Source organism: Falco naumanni, chromosome 4 (assembly GCF_017639655.2).
Source record: "Falco naumanni isolate bFalNau1 chromosome 4, bFalNau1.pat, whole genome shotgun sequence".
In the NCBI taxonomy this organism is placed as follows: Eukaryota; Metazoa; Chordata; class Aves; order Falconiformes; family Falconidae; genus Falco; species Falco naumanni.
Genome location: NC_054057.1, coordinates 78,432,051 through 78,454,140, shown reverse-complemented (window position 1 = coordinate 78,454,140; position 22,090 = coordinate 78,432,051). Strand labels below are relative to the sequence as shown.

At 44.2% G+C, this 22,090-nt stretch overlaps 1 protein-coding gene across 2 annotated transcripts in view; it reads right to left on the bottom strand.

The window, feature by feature from the left end:
* Positions 1-19,768, bottom strand: part of XYLT1 (xylosyltransferase 1) — a 202,151-nt gene extending 182,383 nt beyond the window's left edge. For both annotated transcript variants that reach the window (XM_040591969.1, XM_040591970.1), the window contains exon 1: positions 19,495-19,768. In XM_040591969.1, coding sequence (XP_040447903.1) covers positions 19,495-19,722 — 228 coding nt within the window. In that variant the 5' untranslated portion in view covers positions 19,723-19,768. The remainder of the gene's footprint in view (positions 1-19,494) is intronic.
* Between the last annotated feature and the right edge of the window lie 2,322 nt (positions 19,769-22,090).

Sequence of the window (22,090 nt, the reverse complement as noted above, 5' to 3'; positions counted from 1 at the left end):
TAAGAAATGTTACAGGAAACATCAACCTGAGCTTAGAAAACAAATGTCAAATTGGTGAAATGCTCCAAGCGACTCTGATGACAGTCAGCCACTACCAATCACTACGCAGTATTTCAGGTCTGACAGCTGTGCCAGGAGTTTATAACTCTGAGGACAAAGCTGGAGCAAACAAGCCTTAAGGTGAAATCTTAACTCCTCCAAAGTAATTGGGAATTTTTCCACCAGCTTCAAAGGAGTTGAAAATTCACACTGGACACGACATATAAGAATAGTGGAAATTCTCATTCTAATTTAACTCAAAGTGATATTGAAAAGGTAGAAACTAGAGATATCAAGTAGCATGGTGTCCTTGAGGCTAGCTAACAAAGACATTAGCACCAGCTAAAGCTCCCGTACAGTGATGTGGATGAATCACACACAGATGTGTCCAAGGACAGTACATCACCTAAAGCCTGGGCTCCACTACCCCCGCCTCTCCTTTGACCTTCCAGAACATCACATGCAGACATGTCCCGCTAAGGCCAGCATGGCAGAGGCCACCGAACATTACCCCGTGATACCTGTACTAAATTCTAGTTACCCTAGAGCCTCTCTAGTCTTCATTTAAGAGATCTCAACATTAACCATCTTCCTAAGAAATTGCTTCTACTTTTAATTTCTTTTACTGTTAATAATGTAAACGCTACTTCAAATACTGTTCGGAATTTTCCCATTATACCATACCATATCATGCCACCCTCGTGGGGCACAAACCACAGTGCTCTTTGAGAAGATGCACACCCACCCAAAGCTGAAATTTACTTCAGAACACTATTCACAAAATGTAAGAAGTGTGCTATACCCTGTTGCCATTGGCTCTTTTAACATCCATACGAGCAACTACCAACTTTCCTACAACTAGTATTGAAAAGCAACACAGAAAGATGCTCCCATAAAGCAGCTGGTTATCATAACAAAAACACACATGTGAAAGGAGGAACTTCCAAGGGAAACGGAGGAGAAAGGGGGTGGGACAAAGTAAGTTCATGTTTTATCCTGCTTCTTCAGAAAGTTCACCTTGGAGTTTTCACAGACCCAGAAGCATGCTCATCCCTTCTCAGCTGCCCTTCAGATTGAGTAAAAGAATACGAACTCAGCAGCAGCTTCCTAAAGTAGATTGCTTAGGACCCCAAGACTTCAGTAATCGCCACTTCAATACGTTTTCCTCCAGCCACCATTATTATCAAACCTGATTTTTCTGACTGAAAAAATGTGTCCCCTATTTATTCACATTTCTAATTCTGTTTACATTGACTTCAGAGCAGACTTTCCAGTGTACTTTCTACTTCAGGATAAAAACTCACCTTGGAGTGGAAAGCCATGACAAATTCCTTTTACACCAAAACGTGGTTTGATGAGGACTTTTGAATAAGTTTGACACAGGATTTCACTGACTTTCTGCACAGAAATAAGTGTCAGCCATGGAGGAAAAATGCCATCGATGCAAAATGGGATGCAAACGGAGTCAGACATTACAAACCAGCCAAAGTAAGCAAAGACTGCAACACAGATGCAGCTAGCAAAATAACCTCAAGTTAACACAACATAAGCCATAAAGTGTCTTCCAGTACCAGTTTGTGTTGGTTCCTATCACCTCTGACCCCTCCAGCTGTCATCCAAAGAGGAAACTACAGCAACACATTTGATAGAGATAGAAAAATGACATATTTTTAAACTTAGATTTAAAGTAAAACACACAACATTCTCATGGATAACATAACTGACTGTAAATACTAGTTTAAAATTACTCTCAAAGATCATGCTTAAAAACAGCAACTTGTTTGAAAATAAACACTTATTTCAATTGTTCTTTGCTTTATTTATATAAAGAATAAATGGCCAAAAATACTGACATTTTGGAACAAGTCATATACTCAGGACATGGGTCAATAGCCCAGAGTAACTAATCCTCATCTGCTTCCTATGTGGTGGCTTCCAACCATGGTACAAGCACCTATCTGCTGGACTTCACCAGCTTTGGGAGTGGATCAAGCAAACTCACAGAGCAGCAAGCACCCTACACGTGGAATCAAAGTTCACACAGGGACTTAGTATCATGTAAACTACCAAGGTTTAAACTCACACCTTCACTTATTTTGCCATCACTCTCCCACGTTGCTAAGTTTTTATTTATATTATTCAATATCTAAAAGGACTGTGGGTTCATATCAAACGTGAAGCGTGTGCAAAGGCTGCATAAATAAAAGCTACATGCCAGAAATGTGCTTCCAGAGGCAATATGCTAAGTACCAGCTACAAAGACACTCTACAGAGCACATGAGAAGTGCACAATGTGAATTTCTACAAGCATTTGCTTTTGCTGTTGATCAAAGTTGGTCTACCTCTGCAAAAAGGTAACAAAACTGTGTTACTGGAATGCTTAGAAACAAGAAGTATTCTTTGTTGAGAAAAGGGACAGAGGAACAGTAGTGATGTACATCAGTGAGAATAAAAAATGAAAGGGAAAGCAGGAAAACCTGATCTTCAGAAAGAAAAAAGGTGCCAGCAGAGAGGGACCACAGACATAGACATGAAAGCAAGTTTCCATGGTGCACGGAGGGGGAAGCCAAACAGAAAGTTCATCTCTGCACCAGTGATGAGTTGTGCTGCAGGTGAATCAGACGTGTTGTGTGGGATGAGGGGTGACTTAAGTTCAAGCCTCCAGCATTTTTGATACAACTCTGGCAAAGGGCTGGACAGCCTCGTACAATCGGTCACACATGTGGGCCCTGGGAAGCAGCCATGCCACCGTGCAGCAACTGAACGTTGCTGAATGCTTTCATGTGTCACTGCCTTGGGCTAACAGAAACAGCAGCAACAGCCAGCTCAGTCTGATGGGTGAATAAAGTAAGTTTTCAATGAAAAGGGAGCTGGGGATAAGAGCCACAACCAAGAGAGGTACCAAGAAGAAGCAGGAGTTTGTAGTAACAGAAATCAGCAGCTCTGAGACAGTATCATCCCACACAGGTTGTTTCTAACAATTAATGAGCTAGATGACTAAAGTTATCTTCCTTCCAATAGCAACTGATACCTCTAAAATCCCTGAAATACATAGTCTGAAATAATTACTACAAGTCTTGAGACACAGGCACCAAGAACACACTCTTTCTTTTTTATGATTATGTTTTTAAACACAATAGCAGATCCTGTAACGACAAGCAGGGTGTAAGTGCTCAGATTTCTCAAGTTTACCTTAATGCCTTAACGTAGAGATACTCCACAGTTCAAACCGTGACCTCGCCTATAGGCAAGCTGTGAAAGCTGTCTAAGATCAGGTCACCTTGGAATCACATTCTGCTCCCAGGGCAGACTCCACCACTGTGGCTCAGGGTCACTGAAGAACTGGGCATTGTTACTGGTTTCCCTCCTCTACCTACATCAAACTCTGTTCTATAAACCTTTATATCTGAATCTTGAAAAAAATTGCCCTAACAAGGAAAATAATTGGAAAGAGTTAAAAAAGCCTGAGCAGTGTAACAGCAAAGGGTTGCTTTTTTTACTAAATACAGACTGCAACCAATTCGTAGTTGTTCCTCTTTCATTATGTGAAGAATTCTCTTACCAAATTGTTAAAATTGGTGTAACCACAGTTTAGCCTGAATTAAAACACCCGTAAAGGGCTTCTGTACAGTACGGATTTTGATTCTGTTTCCACTCGAGTATGAGCCAATAGCAGCTCCCCAGAATCGCAGGCAAATGCCTGTTCCACACGGTTCAGCCCATTCCTCCAGGAACAGGGCACAACCTCAGCAGCACATCACAGTCTCCTCGCAGCATCTCCATGTGGTAAGAAAACAGCTTTTTGACTAATTTAAACACTTCTGGGTAATTCATTAAGTGGTTAATAAACTGCCAACACAAAAAGTGTTACTCAGCAAGCCTATTCAACTTTGCAGGAAGTTTTCTTAAGTAAGGCTGAATTGTTTGGTCAACAGATTTCTGCACACAAGTTCAAGTTGCAGCTGAGTAATGCCTTTAGTGGTATAGTCTTATGAACCATATCACCAGCGAGGAAACATCTGTGTTCATTTTGTTTATTCAGCTAGCTTCAGAGCATTAGGGATAATAGAAAAGCTTCTTCTCAAGGACTTAGTGCTCACAATTCAGCAGCTGGAATGGTTGAAGTATTTTGGATATGTTTGTTGGGGTTTTTTCCCCTTCACACACACACACAAAAGGAATACTTCAGGAGATCGGTAATCCTACTAGAAATATTAGGCTTGCAGTACATTAGGTGTATTCAGAAGATACTCATGTTTATGTTGATGTGCAAACCAAAGGACTTCATAAACATCAGGATTGATTTCTTACAAATAAAATGTGCAAGAGTGAAGCAGCACAGGCTTCTACTAATGGCAAGTGAACACCAGGCTGTGGGAAACGTCACCTTCCATTGACTACCTCCAAGCTGAGCACAGGTTTTAGGTCACAGATGTGTGCAGCTCACAGAAAAATTATCCTGATTACAGATGTAGCAGAAAGAAGATAAAATGGGTTCCCCCCACCAACTGCTCTGAAACAGAAACAGCTGCTGCAAGGCAAGCCAGGCACAACCCCAACTTTGCTTTGTTGTAACAAAACCCTAGTTTTGTTACAACTAGTAACAAAAGCTAACTGGCACGTTTACCACACTGTCCCGCCCTGGACCATCCATCCCACCAAACCAGAGTCTATCAGACAGCTGAAGCAAGAGGGACTCTTCGCTTATGGCAAGAAAGATGCTACACAACCCACCTGGATAGGTTAAGGGCTAGCAACTGTTTTGTCAACAGCCGTTTTGTTTGGGTTTTTTTCTCAAACAAATTCAAGACTCTGAAACTGAAATAAAGATAAGAACTTGCCCGTTTCTGGGAGACCTGCATGTGCCTAACATGCATAAGCTGTGTAAAACAGCTGCTTTCTGCACTGGTATTGGAGTAAGAATTAGTCACAGTGATTTACATCTATGCAGTGTCCTTAGTCACAGTAATGACCAACAGATACTGTAGAAAAAAAACATCATCTGCCTTTCTTCAAATACACCTTCCTTTCTGTATTCCCCAGTGAGACACTTCTCAGGTTATGAATGCCCTTAAAAACCTCAAAAATTCCATTGGTTGTCTAGTCTATCCAGGAGAGTCACTTTTCCAAAAAGAAAAATAAACAGACAAGGATATTTGGCAAATGTGACCTCCCAGTGCAGCTTCAGTACATGCGTTTGTAGTCTGTCAGGAAGCAGTACACACAAGCAAGGTCCGCTATCCACTGACTTGGTCCTTCTGTTTGACTAACGAGAAGCAGAGACAACCAGCCCTGTATTTTCCTCCTCCACAAGAAGGCCACACAAGCAGCATCCTGTAAAGCTGGGAGTTGAATCCACATCCAGTTGCTGCCACACAGCCTCAGACACAGCACCTTTCTTCTAGACCCTGTGGTTTTGTTTTATTTTTTCATCCAAGTTAGACTTATAGAATCATTTAGATTGGAAAAGACCCTTAAGATCATCAATCCAACCATTAAAAACACTGTTAAAACTGACACGCCGTAGAAGCTGATCAGAATACAACAGTCCTTCAACACAGATGTTCGCAGTTTAACCTAGTGCTGGCTGATCCCCAGGCAGACCACCATGTAAGAGTAATTTGGGTATCTCCTTAAGTAGGGATCAATACATTTAAATTAAATTCTAACACAGGTAACCCACTTGAATACAAAGCAGGCATTTTACATTCCTTTCAAATCTGGCAGAAAGCAGCCCACCAATAAACACTTACTGAAGCATATGACCTTTAAAAGCTGACTGATAGTATCAGAGGTAAAGCAGAATGCAACACAGATGGAATTTAATGCACCTTCCATCAACACAGTATTTTCATGCATCAAACATAATGCAAAACTCATGACTGAAGTCCTCCTGCATGAGCATCTTTGGTAATTCAGAATGGGATGAAATCATGAACATTGCTCAACTTAGAAAGAGACTCAACAAGGCCAGCAGAATACTAAGGGCCTTTGAGAAAAAAAAAAAAAATTTATGAATTACAAGTTTCAACACTGCTAAAAATAAGCAGCGATTGTTAAATAATTCCACCACTGCCAACAGAAACATGCAGGAACTCAAGCTGTACCTGTCCAGCCTCATTAATCTCTCCTGTAATGGGCAATCTCCATTCAGAACACAGAACAGGAATGAAGAGTTAAAAGAACGTCATAGCTTATTTTGGTTTTAAGTTACTGCCTAACAAAAATAATCATATCAGATTTACACCAGTTTTAGAGAACCAATATTTATAAAACCCACTTAAAGAAGTGTTGCTATTAAATACTTTTTTTTTAATAGCATAGAACACTTTAGCACAACAGAACAACCTTTATTTGAAGACCCTTTTCAGTTTAAAAACTTAAATGAATATAAAAGAGTGACACAAAAAACCCTAACATAAACATATTAATGAGACTATTCTTGCCTCATTTTACACTTGAGCCTGCGCTCCAGCTCCTAGTGGAGATACTTGGTAGCTCTGAAGAATTATAGAACCATATAGGTTGGAAAAGACCTTTGAGATCAAGTCCAATCATTAACCCAGGACTGCCAAGTCATCACTAAACCATGTCCCTAAGCACCGCATCTGTATGTTTTTTAAACACATCCAGAGACGATGGTTCCACCAACTCCCTGGGCAGCCTGTTCCAATGTTTGACTACTCCTTCCACGAAGAAATTTTTCCTAATATCCAGTCTAAACTTCCCCTGGCATAACTTGTCTTCACCCTATAGCAAACGTGAGTACACTGAAAAAGATACTACTGCTACAACTAAATAGTTGGCAAAAGTGTTTCAAAATTAGTCCTGTACCTAGTCCCTCACACATCACACATAGGATCATGATCAAGGTCTGAACTAACATTAAATGTGAAGATTTTCAAAAGTGACTGGCTAGTAGAAGAGCATAAAATTGAGAAAGTGTTGCCTTGCCAAGTCCTAGGCTCATTTAAATTGGATACTGCAAAGCAAAATATGTCAAGGGAAGAGGCAGTCTGGAAAATCCTGGCCAAATCACCCAAATGGGCAACTCTTGCTCACATTAATTGGCACTGAGATTCACAAATATTTGACCACCATGGAATACAGGTATGCATGCATGCCTGCCTCTGTTCACTTAAGAACTGCAAAAATAGAGCCCTGAGTACATTTAACCCTAGTAAACTGGGAGGGTGGGGAAGGGAACCAAAAACCACCAAACCATCAACTCTCTACTACAGAGATGATTCAGACTCCTGTAGCACCTCTACGTTGCTACGGAACTACCATCCTAATCATAGCAACAGATTTAAACATTTGAGGTTACATTTTGCTGTCTGCAGGCAGTGCAAAACAGGCAAAGGCTGCAGAAGTGTTTATTTTAAGCAAATAGGAAACAGTCTTTCAAACTGGACAACTACAAGTTAGGAAGAAAACAAGCTTATCAAAGACAGGAGGAAAACAAAACCACACCAATTTATTCAAAGTAGAAACAACGTACCATAACAGAGTTACTATTTACCAAGTGTCTAACAGAGATCTCAATTATTTCCCTCTCCAATTACATTAATCCACCTCTTAAGCAGGTGTGCTGCCAACACAGTCCCAGTCGAGCTACTGAAGTCAACACCATAAGCCCCAGTGACTTCAAACCAGAGCTTGAAGCAGCCCCTGCAGCTACTGAGATAACCAGAAACAGGAGTGAGTTGTTCAAGGAGGAAGAAGTTAATATACAAGACTATGTTAAAACTAACAACAAAATAAAACATTTACTAACAAGCAAAACAAATATCACCTTGCTCATCGACTACCAAAGGCTTTAAAGCACTGAAGAGGTTTGTTCAGGTGACAGACTCCAGATCAAAGCCTGGCTACGTCTGGTAACTGAACTGGAAACATAACCCTGACGTTGAATCCAGAACAGTATGAAATTCAAGGGCTTCCCTTCACTTACCCCTTCCAAGTGACACACACTCCTGAAACAGAAAGCATCTAGAACATACTACATGACTGTTGAATGCTCATTACAAATTCAAAATGACACTTCAAAAGCAACACAATGCTCCATCAGTTGTGGAGGTGTCCACATTGTCCAGATACAGAGACCCTGAAAAACCATTTGAGCTGGGAGACCCTTATTTTCCTCTGCAATTAACATTCATTCACGGGTTCTTCATATGAGAATTATTGCAAATTTACACCACCGCAACTAGAAAGTTAAAACCCCCTAAAGGACTTAAACTACAGAATAAAATATTCTATTCATAACATTCTGACAGCATGAGATTGTTGTTCAGTCTGACAGACTGGCGATGGTATTAAAATGGACAAAACCCAAACCACCTTAAATAATTGTGTCAAACTTGTCTGAACTCTAGCAAAGCACTTTTTACTCATATATTTGGTTGTATAAAGGCAAAAAAACCCTATAACCTATCTTTCACATAAAATACCTTTGGGTCAAATTCTGCTCTGTGGAATATGTGCATCTGGATCCCACAGCAACTGCAGAACCAAAGTCCTGGGCTACGTGAACCTACCCAAACCCCCAAATAAATCTTGTTCCTTCTCTGCATCAACTACATCTCAAAATGAGCACTCATGAGATTCACTTCTGGAAAGTTCCTGTGCTCTGAAATTGCAATAAATGCATTTAGATGTATCCAGTTTTTAAACTGGTTGTGCTCCCAGAGGCCCCACAGAGCTTTACTACCGCCCTCTAACTTTCTGTTCTACCCCATACAGAAGATTCTCCTGCAATGTAACACCTGAACTCTCCTGCCCATTTCACGGGGCATTTTGCTGAAGCCCAAAGCAGAGGGAACAATCATCCCAAAACTCACGCTCCAGATTCCCACTGCAGCTTCACACCGGGGGGCAGGCCATGACCAGTGGTGGTTGCTTTTCTTAGATATCCTGGGGTGAGAAAAGTCTACTTCAAAAGAAACCAGACAGAAAAATACCACGGTCTGTAACTGGGGCTTGAGGGTGAGAAGGGGAAATCACTGTTTACGCTGTCTGGAAAATGAGCAAGTTTGAGACCATCTTTTTCTAATAAACAGTCATTAATCACTTACAGTCACTTAGCACAGGAGGTCATGCAGTGGCAGCCCTGCTAGTGTAAATGTTTAATACCGAATTAGATTAGAAAGGCTCAGGGAAGTGTCATCACAGCTAGAGCGCTACCTGCTAATGGAAACCTTCCTTTGGTTTCAGTGTTATCAGGGCCTGACCCAGGCTTTTGGAACAAGATGACACAGTCTTGCCATGAAGTCGCAGACACAGCAAACGCCACAGTGCTAACTACAGAAAGCCAGACAGCCACAAGCTTATTACACCACTTTACCACTGTAAAATGCTATCACCTATTTTCATCATATCTCTGTTATTAGAGACACGAACACAGGGATGACAATCAGCCCGTAAGGCAGACTGTGCGGGAATCTCCAGCTCTTTCGTATGGGGAGCCACGCAGCGCATGGGCGCTGCCATGTACTGGCACATGACATGCCAGAAATACAGACACGAATGTCCTCATCCGTGTGCACATAGCTAAGACAACAGTATTTGGATGGTTTTATGCGAATATTTCATAATCCTCCTCCTGCCACCCCCTACTCAGTCAGCAGCTCAGTCAGAGCCAACTACAGTTATAATTATCACCGTAATTATTATTTTAATTAGCACCAATGACTTATCAAAATATTGCGCTGAAGACTTGCACATCTTTTCTTGTAAGACTGCCAAAAAGCTCGTTCATTGCTGAGGTACCGCTCCATGTATGCTGCTAGCAGACGGCACCTCCAAGTTTCTATTTATGCAACTGAGTGACTAAACTCAATTCAAGTGAATGCCAAAGCATAAGCAATTTGAGGCACAGTAGCTGTGCAAAGTATTATTATTCTCCTGGTATACACACACTAACAGCTTTGTTTACTACATTTATTCCTCTTCTGCTTGTTTGCTTGGTTTTTACAAGCTGTAGGCCAAGTCACTGAACTTAGACACCTTAAGGTAGCCAACTGAATCTGTTTTTACATATTTAAACATGTGTCAGTCATCCACAGAAAGTTTTAAGGGCATAAGCTAGCCTGTAAGCATCTAAGTCTGTATAATTAGGTGCCTAGATTTATCCCCAGCTACCCAAATGTGGACCTCTGCAGGCAACAAGTTGCTATATTTCATCAGAGTATTTTTTCCTACCAGGTAACATTAGCTTGATAGTAGATAATTTTTTCTTCACATGCTTGTTCAAGATGACCCCAATCCAGATGTCTGGTAACACTCATTTGTACGCAGAAGTCCAGTTTAAATTTTCATAATTAGCAAGTGGCCATTTAGCTAGGTACAGCTCCAGGTATGCTGCCAGATTGAGGAAAAAATTCCTCAGTTAAAAAGATAACTAATACTGGCAGCTGTGGGGCTCTTCATCAAGGGTGGCCAGTTGTCACCTCATTAAGTTTACAGATATAACATGTGACACAAGGACTCCACCTGCCTCTCCAATATGCAATTGTATGTTTCTGAAGAAGCAAAAATTTTCATGGAGATATCATTTTTCAAGTTTGTCTGTCCATCTCTTAAGTAAGGGTCAATGGGCCGGACATAGTTTCAAGGAACTCGTTTCACTTCAGTCAGTACAGCCACAACCTCCATCACTTTTTCTTTCAAAGATGACATTCTAATGGAACCACATGTCCTCCCAAATCAAAGAGTGCAATTACAAAGAACAAAGCTAACTACAAACAGGCTGAGTTTTAAGAACAAAAGACCTCTCAGAATTTCAGAGAGCATGAAATTCAAAACTCACTGTTAAGAAAAGTCAGCAAATAACATCAATTCTAAGAAAAATACTCAGACTCCACCAGCATAACCAAAAAAGAAAGTATATCTGCAGGGCAAGCAAAGGCTGCAGTATGAAGTAAAAATGAGTGTCCATGACTCATTCAACCAAATCCAAGTTAAACTAAAGTTTGCAGTGTCATTCAGCTTTGTAGAATTGTTTTAAATAAGCATCCCACTTACACTCTAATAATATAACAGAACAGCAATAGAGCAGTAGCTTGGAAACAAAATACACGTGGGAAGCATTCAAGATCTGACCTCAGTGTCAACCACACACTAGTGTGAAATCTTTTTTAGCTATCTTTTTTTACTAAACTGATATTCATTTATCATGAAGTTTAATTTCATTACCACAGAAAAAAGAAACCAATTATAGACTTGCTATAAATAATTCATCCCTTGGAGGAATCCTCTAATCATCTCTAAAAATAAAAGTCACGTGATTTAAGCGTCCTGCACTGACCTTTTTGGTTCGTCACATAAAAGAATGAACTCAGAAAGGTTACACCATATACAAGGTTAAGCAATGCTACATGTTGCTCAGTTTTTATATCCACACAATTAGAAAGTCTGGTCTCTTCACTTCTAGCTCATACTCAAACTCCGTAAAGCATTCAGTCCTGAATCTGATGTACAGATTGGGAGTAACTCCATAGCGGGCACAGGTCCACAAGGCATCGAGACCATTTTCTGTGTCCAAGTGAAATCTAAAAATCTCCTTTACTTGCCTGAAAAGAGCTGGGTTGCCAATTTACAATACTAACCTCTTGCTGATTTCTTTCTTGATCCATCCATGCTAATCAACTCTTTGACTCATCCTATCCTTAGGCTGTATAGTGCCAATCACAGAGAAATTCTGACTGGTGAGTGGAAATCACCGAAGAAGAGTTTGTGGAAGTCCTGCGCTGAACAGGTCCCTGATGGTAGTAGCACTGCACAAGCTACACTCTTGGCTCTTTTTAGGTGCTAGTAGCTATACTTGCTATTCAGCCTGTAAGCTCTTCAAGGCAGGGACCTTTCCTCACATGTGTCTGTAAAGCTTCTAGTGCCCAGATGGTGCCATACAAATGAATAATAATTATATTTCCATGTAGACCATTATTGTGCATAACCTAAATTACTTTGATTGATCCAAGAGGAAATCATTTTCTCATTTTGAAATGAAAAGAGAGAGTAAAAATAATGATTACTTGTTTGACACTATTATTATAGCAATAATTACATTTGCAGGTCCAGAATCCTCAGCTGGTCTGTACTGACTTTAATGGAGCTATGCCAACACATGGCAGCTGATAAGCTGGTCCCAGTCTTTGCTGAAGATCTCAAACTATTTCACAAGGACTGATTACTTCAAACCCACACCACTTCCATGAAAGATGGGAAAAGTTAATTAAGCATGCTTTGCATATTGGGGAAGAGAAACACCAGACCCGGCATGTGAAGGAACGGATTCCTTCAACGGCATGGCAGGTATCTGAGCATCACCACCATGGCACCCCTCCCTTGCAGGCACAGAGGAGCAGGCTTTTGCAGAGGTTCAGACCTCAAGCAAGCTGTGTTGCCTTCCAGAAGCACTCACCCCTCTCCATTCATTAGAAAGCCTCAGACTGCCAGAATTTAGCACCCCAGTGTTTGTGAGATTCAGCCTGGGCTTAAGTGCTCAAAATGGGACAGCTGTAATCAGCAGCACCAAACTGAAAGGGACAAATAAAGTTGGAAAAGTTGGAACCTGCCAGGGCTTGGCTCCTCTGGAGAGAAAAAAAACCAAACCCAAACCACCCCCCCCGCCCCCGCCAATTATCAGAAAAAAAAAAAAAAAAAAAAAGAGGGCTAGTCTAGACAGCCAATAACTGAAAACCCCAAAACAACCTGTTGCTTTTAGCTGTGTGGCTTTAAATGCTTTGCTACAAATGTCATGAGGTTACTGATGGGACAAGGCAACCAGGACTGTGAATTTCCCTGCTCCCACAGAGCACTCCCCTGTTCAAAACATACTCTGTGGCACAGCATCAAAGGCCTACCTTTACTTAAAAAATAAAAAAAATAAAGAGGGACCAATTCTGATTTTTAGACTCAAACACTTGAAAATGCTGCTCCTTATAAACTGCACTAACACAAGCAGTCACACACACCAGCACTGATGCACCCCTCAAGTATCCATGCAGGGATGCTCCTGCATCTGCTCAAATCAGATACCCCATCAGCCAAAATTTGAACAAAAAATACAGAACATTGTATCCCATTTAAAGAGTCACTGCAAAAGCTCCAGTGAAGTGCCAGACCCAATTTTAACACTGTAAAGAAAAATCAGGAAGTATTTGATTAAAATAATCTTTGAGCTTATATAATTGGACTGTTCCTACAAATGAAGTTCACCTCGCGCTTTCATTGTACCCCTCTCCCTTCACTAAGCATTAATAAGATGCTGTGTGATATATCGTGGACTTTCAATGCTGAAGTGAAAAAATATTTTGAAAAATATTTCTCAATACAGCTGGGATGTGGCAGGTAATGCGGGCCTTTTACACAAAAAGTACCCATTTTGCAATAGCTGACAAGAAGTAAATGGGATTTGTATGTCTCCTGTACAACAGCTGGTCTTCTCTTGCTAAAAAACGAAAATGTTTCTATTTCAAAGGAAACATCTGCAAAATCCCATCATACATTAAAAGAATAAAAAAAGAGCACAACAAAAATACACCAGTGGCCTGAAAAAGACTTCCGATGGCATAACCAATTAACACACATCCATTTCATATAATACCTTCCCACATCCCCACTAAGAAGATGCTTAACGAGGTAACTGCTGCAGAAGTCCATCAATCTAATCTGGTTCTAATACTCTTCTTAAATAATGCATACATTAGTTCTCTGTTACTGAAAAGATTTGTTTGTTTTATTAACATGTGCCTTGTTAAGTGCTAAGACTTCGTAAAAATCGTTATGCAGCTTCTAGCTGCAGATGTATTGTCTCCTCCCTTTCCCATTACAAAATGATTAATTGTCTCCATTCTCCTTCTCAACTGTTATTAAAGCTGTACTGCAATGTGATTAAGCCTCTGTTAACAAGCAAAACTGTACTTAATGGTCAAGTCAGTACTGTGGACCCATTCTCTAACAAATAGATCATCTTTGGCCACATATGAGCTTGATGCCATTAATTTTCTTCATGACCTAAGGTACCTTAACTAAGCTGTTTGACTGAGACCAGCAGGTGTACTAAAACGAGTGAGGACCCAGTTTCCAGAGCTTGATTCGCACTGGGCTGAAGTTGAACACACGAACTATTAGCTCCCATTAAGCTCCACTGCACCTTTCAGGTCTGGAAATTTTTCTGAAAACCTTTTTTCCCCTCATTTCTTGTGTTCGGAGGTGAAATTACCAAGGCCACATGTCTACACCAACAAGCTACTTGGAGGGGAAGATGTTTAAGTAGGTACCATCTGGTTGTGTCATCATATATGGAAACCATACATTCACTGATACTAGCAAAAAGTATAAATTAGGGGTGAATTATTTTTTCTTGAAATTTGTTTTGTTTTCCAGAGTTTAACAGATTATTTTATGCTTAGGTGCAACATGGTAGAGTAAACTCCCAGTGACTACAGTGAATCTGTCCTGATTTCAGCTGGGACAGAGTCAATTTTCTTCTCAGTAGCTGGCACACCCATGTGTTTTGGGTTTAGTATGAGAATACTGATAACACACTAATGTTTTTAGTTGTTGTTAAGTACCATTTATACTAAGTTAAGGATTTTTTAGGCCCTACCAGCAAGAAGGCTGAAGGGGTACAAGAAACTGTGTGAGGACACTGCCAGGACAGCTGACCTGAACTAGCCAAAGGGACATTCCATACCACAGAACATCACGCTCAGTATATAAGCTGGGGGGAGTTGGCTGGCAGAGGCCGATCACTGCTGGGAGACTGGCTGGGCATCGGTCAGCAGGTCGTGAGCAACTGTGTTGTGCACCACTTGTCTTGGGGTTTCCCCCCCCCCCCCCCCTTTCTCTTTGGATTTTACTCCTCCCCCCTTCTCTCTCCTTTTCATTACAATTATTTTTATTTCAATTACTAAACTGTTCTTATCTCAACTCTCACATTTTACCATTTGCCTGATTCTCCTCCCCATCCTGCTGGGGCTGGGGGGAGTGAGTGAGCAGCTGCACAGTACGTAGTTGCCAGCTGGGGTTGAACCACAACACCCAGTTCCTTGCCCAAAGCAGAAGCTCTCTCCTTTGATGCCACCTTGCTACCACGCCAGCACAAAGCTATGCTTTAATGCAGGTGCTATACTGAAACCTGCATGCCATGCAGAAACTCACTTACATGCCTCCCACACAGCTAACGCACTGATGCTCAGCAGACGGTAAGTCTGAGTTGTGTATTTGTTTCTGACAAAACAGCACTGGGAATTCATCTGCAGAATCTCAACATTACAGGGGCAAACAGACTTCAAAAGAAAATTTTCAAACCTGAAAAAGCACCAAGCTTCTGCTTGATACACAAGGTGAACTCCACACTGTTCTTACTTTGGAGAAGCATTTGAAAAAGGCGGGGGGGAAATATTTGATGGGTGGACTTTAGAGGAAGTGGAGTAAAGTTTCCTGGGGTTTTTTTTGCTGTATGACTCTCCTAGTTTTCTCCAGCATTACAGAGTTACAACAACTAATCACAGGGTTTTTAACTTAGTGTTGAATAAGTGGCAGCTGGACACCTTCCCTAGTTTCAGTAATCAACAGGTGTTACAGTTTAGGCACAGATCATAACTTTTGGATTCTTGCACCTTTAACCTGGTGGAGCACAGCATGCATCACTAGGAGGTGACAAGGAAGGAAAAAGGACAAGAAAGAACAAGCAAGAAGAAATATAACCTGCTTGAACATGTTCAGCTGACCAACACATGGAAAAGCAGTGGACCCAACCTCACTCCACGTTCCCAGGAGAGTATACTACATTTCCCACTACAGAAATGAAAACAAGGAAGGGCACTAGTGATCCTCAGGACTGTCCTCCCCAGCTTAACTTTTGCATGGAGTTAAAACAGATAATCCTCAGTGTCCCCAAACATACAACAGTTTATCTTCATTTTACAGTTCTGAACATTGTGAGCAATCGACAGTTATGCTTGGTTCCTTTGACAGCTTCATGCTGAAAGAAAAATGCCATTTCTTTAAACTGAATACACAAAATTTCAGACTAAAGGCTTTGATCCCACACCAGCAGGCAAGAGCTGTATTTCACTCATCTGACACAGTAACAATGCACGGGCATTTTTGCTTTATGGCAAGACAGGCAGTAATGAAAACCCAGCAGTGCCACAAGGCACGAAGGAGCATTACATACCCACAGACATTGCCTTCAACGCCTAATTCCAAGGCTGGGGCCACAGCTGGGTAACATTAGCGCATCACTACAACTGCCTCTCAGTGCAGTGCTGGACGTGAGCTCAGACCACAGCAGATGCTCTGCTGTCACATCCCTCTCATCACCAGCTGCCCTAAAAATGGGGATTTGCATTCCTTCTTTTCCCCTTTGGGCTCCCAACACACAACACCCACCAACAAGCCCCTTCCAACATCACTAAAAGGCTGCATTAAAAAAGCCTGAGACTAAACGGCATGCTTTTGGTATTTTCACAAAAAGCTGTTGCATGCTTTTCAAAGATAAAGACCCTTACATAAAAATCAACCCATTCTCGGAAGGTAGCTTAATTCTTCCATGCTCTTGATACTAGAGTTTTGCTGAATGAATAAAACTTGTGCAAAGGGTGCTGAACAGCTGCAAAAATGGTTGCAAGTATCCGCTGAAGTCGCTGCTAACGATACAGTTCATACTCCTTCAAAGATATCTATAAGCTGGTTTAATTAAACCAGCAACTGCAGGAAACTACTCGTGAGTAATGCAAACCCCAGATGTAGCTGGCCAGGGGACCCAGCACAGTAAGCATTTTCAGTTGCAAAATAGCTCAACTCAAAATTGCTTCTTCCTGCCAAGCTGGCAATTCGTATTCAATTATGCACAGGTACAGCGGCAACGTTTTTTGCTATGGTACCTTGTTATTTCATTTTCCAAATGAAATTGCTTATTACACATATCTGACAGCATTTAATAAAAATCTAAATACCTCTTAAACACCTAGTTCAAAGGATTATACTTCTTTTCACACAGACGCAAATTACCAAAACCTCACACAACTTAGGCCCAGCTCAGTAAAGTAAAATCATTTCAGTCCTGTACACAGAGACAAAATAAAAACAAGGTAAATAAACACTGTACATGGCAACTTTCAGACATAGGTTTGAGAAGCACAATCTTCTGTGCTGTGTCCAAAATCTTCCCCAACTGTTGCAAAACAATACACAAACCATGGAAAACTTGGATAATAACTTTGCTTGGGCATTACATAAATTGCCTTGTAAGGTGGAAACAAAGCATTATAAAACATAAAAAAAGAAACTTCTTCTTGTACAGCAATTCCATATTGTGTAATTCCATTAACCAGATATTTTCCTCATGAACAGAGTCTCAAATCAAAACTAGGTTTGCCTCAGAGATGGGCAACATTGGTAGGGTTGGATAAATCATCATTTGCACGTCGGCAGTGCCTGCGAGCTTCACCTACCAATTTAAGCAAGCTGTCAGGTTGTTAAGGCAGAAGTCTGCACAAATCCCATTTCCCTATCATTTTTCCACCAAGCACACATTTAATCAGTAGGCGGATGCTTAAGCGTGGGGTTTTGTATTCCGACAAAGTAATTTTAAGGATGGTGGCCACTTCCCTGTGTGTAGGTTAAGCAAAGCCACAAGTACAATAAAGTCACCTTGAAGAAGCATTGCCAAATCATCTTTTGACAAAGCACTTTGTCAAGCACGCTGCCACTTGTCTGGAGTGTTGTTGGTTCGTTTTTCTAATACCGATGTCAGACATTGCAGGACAGCCTAGCATGATCCATACTAGCCTTTTAGATAGCGAAGGGAAAATAGGTACACTCAGCATGTATTTTAAAACATGTTTTCTATTTGGAACCCCAGTGCTCCATCTTTAGGTCTTTGATCAAATCTGTACGCACAAAGGCATGATTCATTACTGCCAGCATCAAAATAATCATGTTGTACACCCGCATGTCACCAGCACAGAAACAATTAGCTCTCGGCCCCAAACTCAGTGTTTGTCCTGACGCACTGGGTGCAAACCAGACGCGGTGCCAGGACGTTTGTAGGACAATTGCTAACACTACTCGTTCTGACAGCTGCCCCGGAGCCCAGAGAAAAAGGCTTATTTCCTAGAAAGCCTGGTGAGCTGGGAAGCAGGGCTGGAGCCCCAGGTGCAGCCTGCCCCCTCCCGGCCCCCCTTGTCTGCCTGGGTACCAGCACCCACCGACCTTCCACAACCCATGCTGGAGAGACCATGAAGGAAAAAAGCTGGAGAAGAATGAAAGACGAAAGAATAAAAGACTAGACAGACAAAGAGGCAGAGGGCAGAGTGCTTGAGGAGAAACAGCAGAGCCTGAACAGTTACATTGATGTACACAGCACGTACCAAGATAAGAGTACATGTAGAGAGGAAAACTGAACTCAGTAAGCAAGAATTTTGATTTTCACACATAGAAAGCACAGCGGGATCTGGACACACTGTATGGGTACATAGTACCTTTCAGAAAAGTTGTCCCAAACGTTAGTGTCAGAGCCCTCATGTGCTTGGGGCATGGTTCTCTGTAGCCCTTCTGTGGCCAGTAAACACCCACAGTCATTTATGAGGACAAGTCACCTCTGAGCCCCCTGCTCTTGCTTTCAAGATGTAAACAGAAATACAGAAACAGACAGAAATATGCATGCCGACTTTAAACAGCAACACCCATTTAACACAAGCCTACTCCTAAAAGAATTGAATTAAAACTACAACTCTTGAGCTGAAGAACTGTACATACCGGCGGTACACACCAACGCGTATTTCTGTGGTTTGCATTAATTTATCAAGAACGCCGTTCGTTTGATTTTTCACGCACCTATCCGAAAATTCAGAAATGCCACCGGCAACAGGGCCAGCTTCGCAACCCCTTGCGGCTCCAGGCCTGAGCCTTTTAAATGAAAACTGAGGAGTTTGCGAAAGAAATTGGTAAGAGGCACGGCGAGAGGGCACCGTTTCAGTATCCTTGAGTTTTTAGCGTTTAATAAAATGATTGCATTAGATTTCATTGCCTGTCACCTACTGGGCCTGTTAGAGCTGTGCAATAAAGAATAGCGCCTGTGCGGTTCTCAGGTGGAAAAAATAAAGTAACAGTAAAATAAGCCCTGGGGGACGCACGGGGCAGGCGGCTCCCCGCGAAGTTGCGATGCCGACACGGCGGCGGGCAAGTGCCGGGAGCAGCAGGGAGCGGAGAGGCCCCGGCCCCGGCGCTGCAGCCGCGGCCCCTCTGCCCTTGGCCGGGGGCAGGAGCCCACGCGGCGGGACCGGGCGGCACCTGCGCGGCGGCGGGGGGGACACGGCAGCCCCGGGCCACCGCGCCTCGCCCGCCCCCAGGCCCCCGCGCCCGTCGGGCAGCCCCCTCGGCAGCAGCGCGGAGAAACGCGGGGAGACGCGACCGCCGCCCCTCCCGCCCCCCGCATACCATCGCCTTGCCGTGCGGGGCGGCGGGTCCGCGGCGCTGCGGGTGCGCCCGCTGATCTCCGCCGCGGTCTCGCTTCCCGCGGCCGGCACCGCCGCGCTGCTCCTCGCCGGCGTCGAGGGAGGTGAAATTCCAGACGAGGAGGGTCTGCAGGAGCAGCACGGTGAGTGCCGCCACCAGCGCCGAGCGGGAGCGCCGCGCCAGCCGCCGAGCGCACGGAGCGGCCACCATCTTCGCTGCTGCTGCTGCCGCCGCCGCGCTCCCGAGAGCCGCCGCATCCGCCGCGGCGCGGAGTTTTCAGCCGGGCAGGGCCAGACGTCAGCAGGAGGAGGGCGGGGGTGGGCAGGGGCGGGCGGGCGGAGGAGGAGGTGTGCGCGGCGCGTGGGGCCGGGGAAGCCGGCGGGGAGCCCTGGCGGCGCGGCAGCCCGCGGCCGGGCCAGCCCGGGGCGAGGGGTGGGGTCGGCGGAGGAAGAGGAAGGAGGAGAGGGAGGGTGGGCTGGGGCGGAGGAGAGGGGGAGGGGGCGGCGGCGGGGCTGCTCCTGCTGCTGCCGCTGCTGCCGCCGGCGGCGGGCGGGCGGGCGAGCCCCGGCCCTTGCGTGAGGGGAAGGGGCTGGGGCGGGGCGGCTCCGCGCCTCGCGGGGGGGCGGGAAGGCGGGAGCGGTGACTGCCACCCCCTGAGGGAGCGCGGCCGCGCGGGAGCCGGCGGGCGGCAGGCGCGAGGCGGGCGGCGGCACCTTGGCGGGCTGGCGCGCGGGCTGCGCTTCCCGCCAGGTGCCGCCTCGCGCCCGCTCCCGCCCTGGGGGGCCGTGCCGCCCGCCCATCGCTTTTCTGTATTTCTCTCCCCGCCTGGCCGCCGCCGCCCCAGCGGGGCTTCTCCCGCCCCCGCCGGCCGCGCTAAAAATGGCCGCAGCGCCCCGGCGGCGCGGCTCGCGCTCCCTCACGGAAGGAGCAGCCGCCGCTCGCTGCGGCTCCCCGCGTGCGTGCGCGTGCCGCTGCCGCCCCGCCCCCGGCTCGGCGAGGCCGCCCCCCGCAGCACGCCCTGCAAGGGGCGCCGCTCGGCAGCCGCCCCCCACGACCGAGCGCGAAGCGTTGCACGGGCAGAAGTGGTCCGGACCCCCAGGGCGGGATCCTTCCCCGGGCAAAGGGCCGCGGGCAGCGGGCAGCGGGCATCAGCAGGGCGCGGCCGCGAGCCAGGGCAACACCTCCGGGCTGGCGGGCACGGGCGCCAGGTGACTGCAATTAAATGCCCCGTGTCTCAAAAACCGTACGTAAGGGATGCCTTCAGCTGCCGTTTTCTCCCGTAGTGGTATTGCCTTTCTAATCTGAAAGATCTCATTATCTGATTATAGTAGTGAAGTTGGGAGTTTTTTTTTTTAATCTGCCTGCACAGTGTCTCTTTTTGTAAACCTAATTCCACTTTACAAACCAAAGGTGAAAAATAGTATCTTCTGATAAGGACAGTTGCTTTTTCTAAATGATAGCCAAGTAAGATCTGCACAGACCAGCAGGATTTTGTTTGCATTGGAAGTGCTTTGGTTTCTGATCTGAAGAACAATGAAATACATAGTAAGATTCAGAAGCATCCTTTAAAACAAAGAATATTCTTCACAATCCAGTGAGGCCACAAGTAAAATTGCATGGGAGGTGTCTTTTGTGGCAATGTTACAGAAGCAGATGAAGCAATCAGCAGGTTAGTGGTAAAAAGCACTGCACCAGTACGTAGCTTTACAGAGGTGTGCATGATCGGACAAACAGGCTTCCTCATATTACAACTAATTTTTAGTAATAATCTCACGATCTGATGGAAGAATCCACTTTAAAAATAAATCAACTGTTGTTCCTAACACATGAATTTTGAGTCTCCAGTGGGAAATTGTATCCTCAAGAAAACAAGCAAGGCGTTGTCCCATGCATGGCGGTTCCTGGGCTCTTTGGTCCTGTACTGTCCTCTGATGTTGCACACTCACTTCATAGTGACTCTGTCCCGGTGTAAAACCATCAGCACACTGCAGTTACTCTTCACTTATAGTGAGATCTGAATTGGGCCCAAATACCCACAGGCAGTTTCAAAAAGGGTGGTGGTCAGAGGATCACTGACTTCAAGGTGCCTCTAAAGAAAGATCAAAATACATCGCTGGTAACCTCCAGGAAAACCAGAACAGGAAGTCTTCCTTCTGTGTGAAGGCTGAGCATCATCTGCCTGACCTTCCGTTCATGCCATGGCAGAGCATCCATTTTTGCCATCTGTGGTGACGGCAAGTGCTCCTCACGGACAGAGAGCCCGCAGTAACAGATTTCAGCAGTGCCAGGCTTCTGCACCAGTTGCACACGCATCAGATTTGCTGGTCACACAGCACAGGGAAGTAAGCCGTTTGAACCAAAAAATGACAAAGATTCAAAGTGTTCTTGAATATTCTGACAGAGTCTGCACAGCTCAGGAAGTGGATGGATAATTTTTATTCCAAATCATCAAATAATTGGGCATTATAAATACACTCCAGCAAATCTGCTGACAAATACTAGATAAAAGTGTCTTCCATTTGGGATTAAGCTCCACCCTCTGCAAAGGAAGTTGTGGTCTTAGCATGTGGTAGCCCCG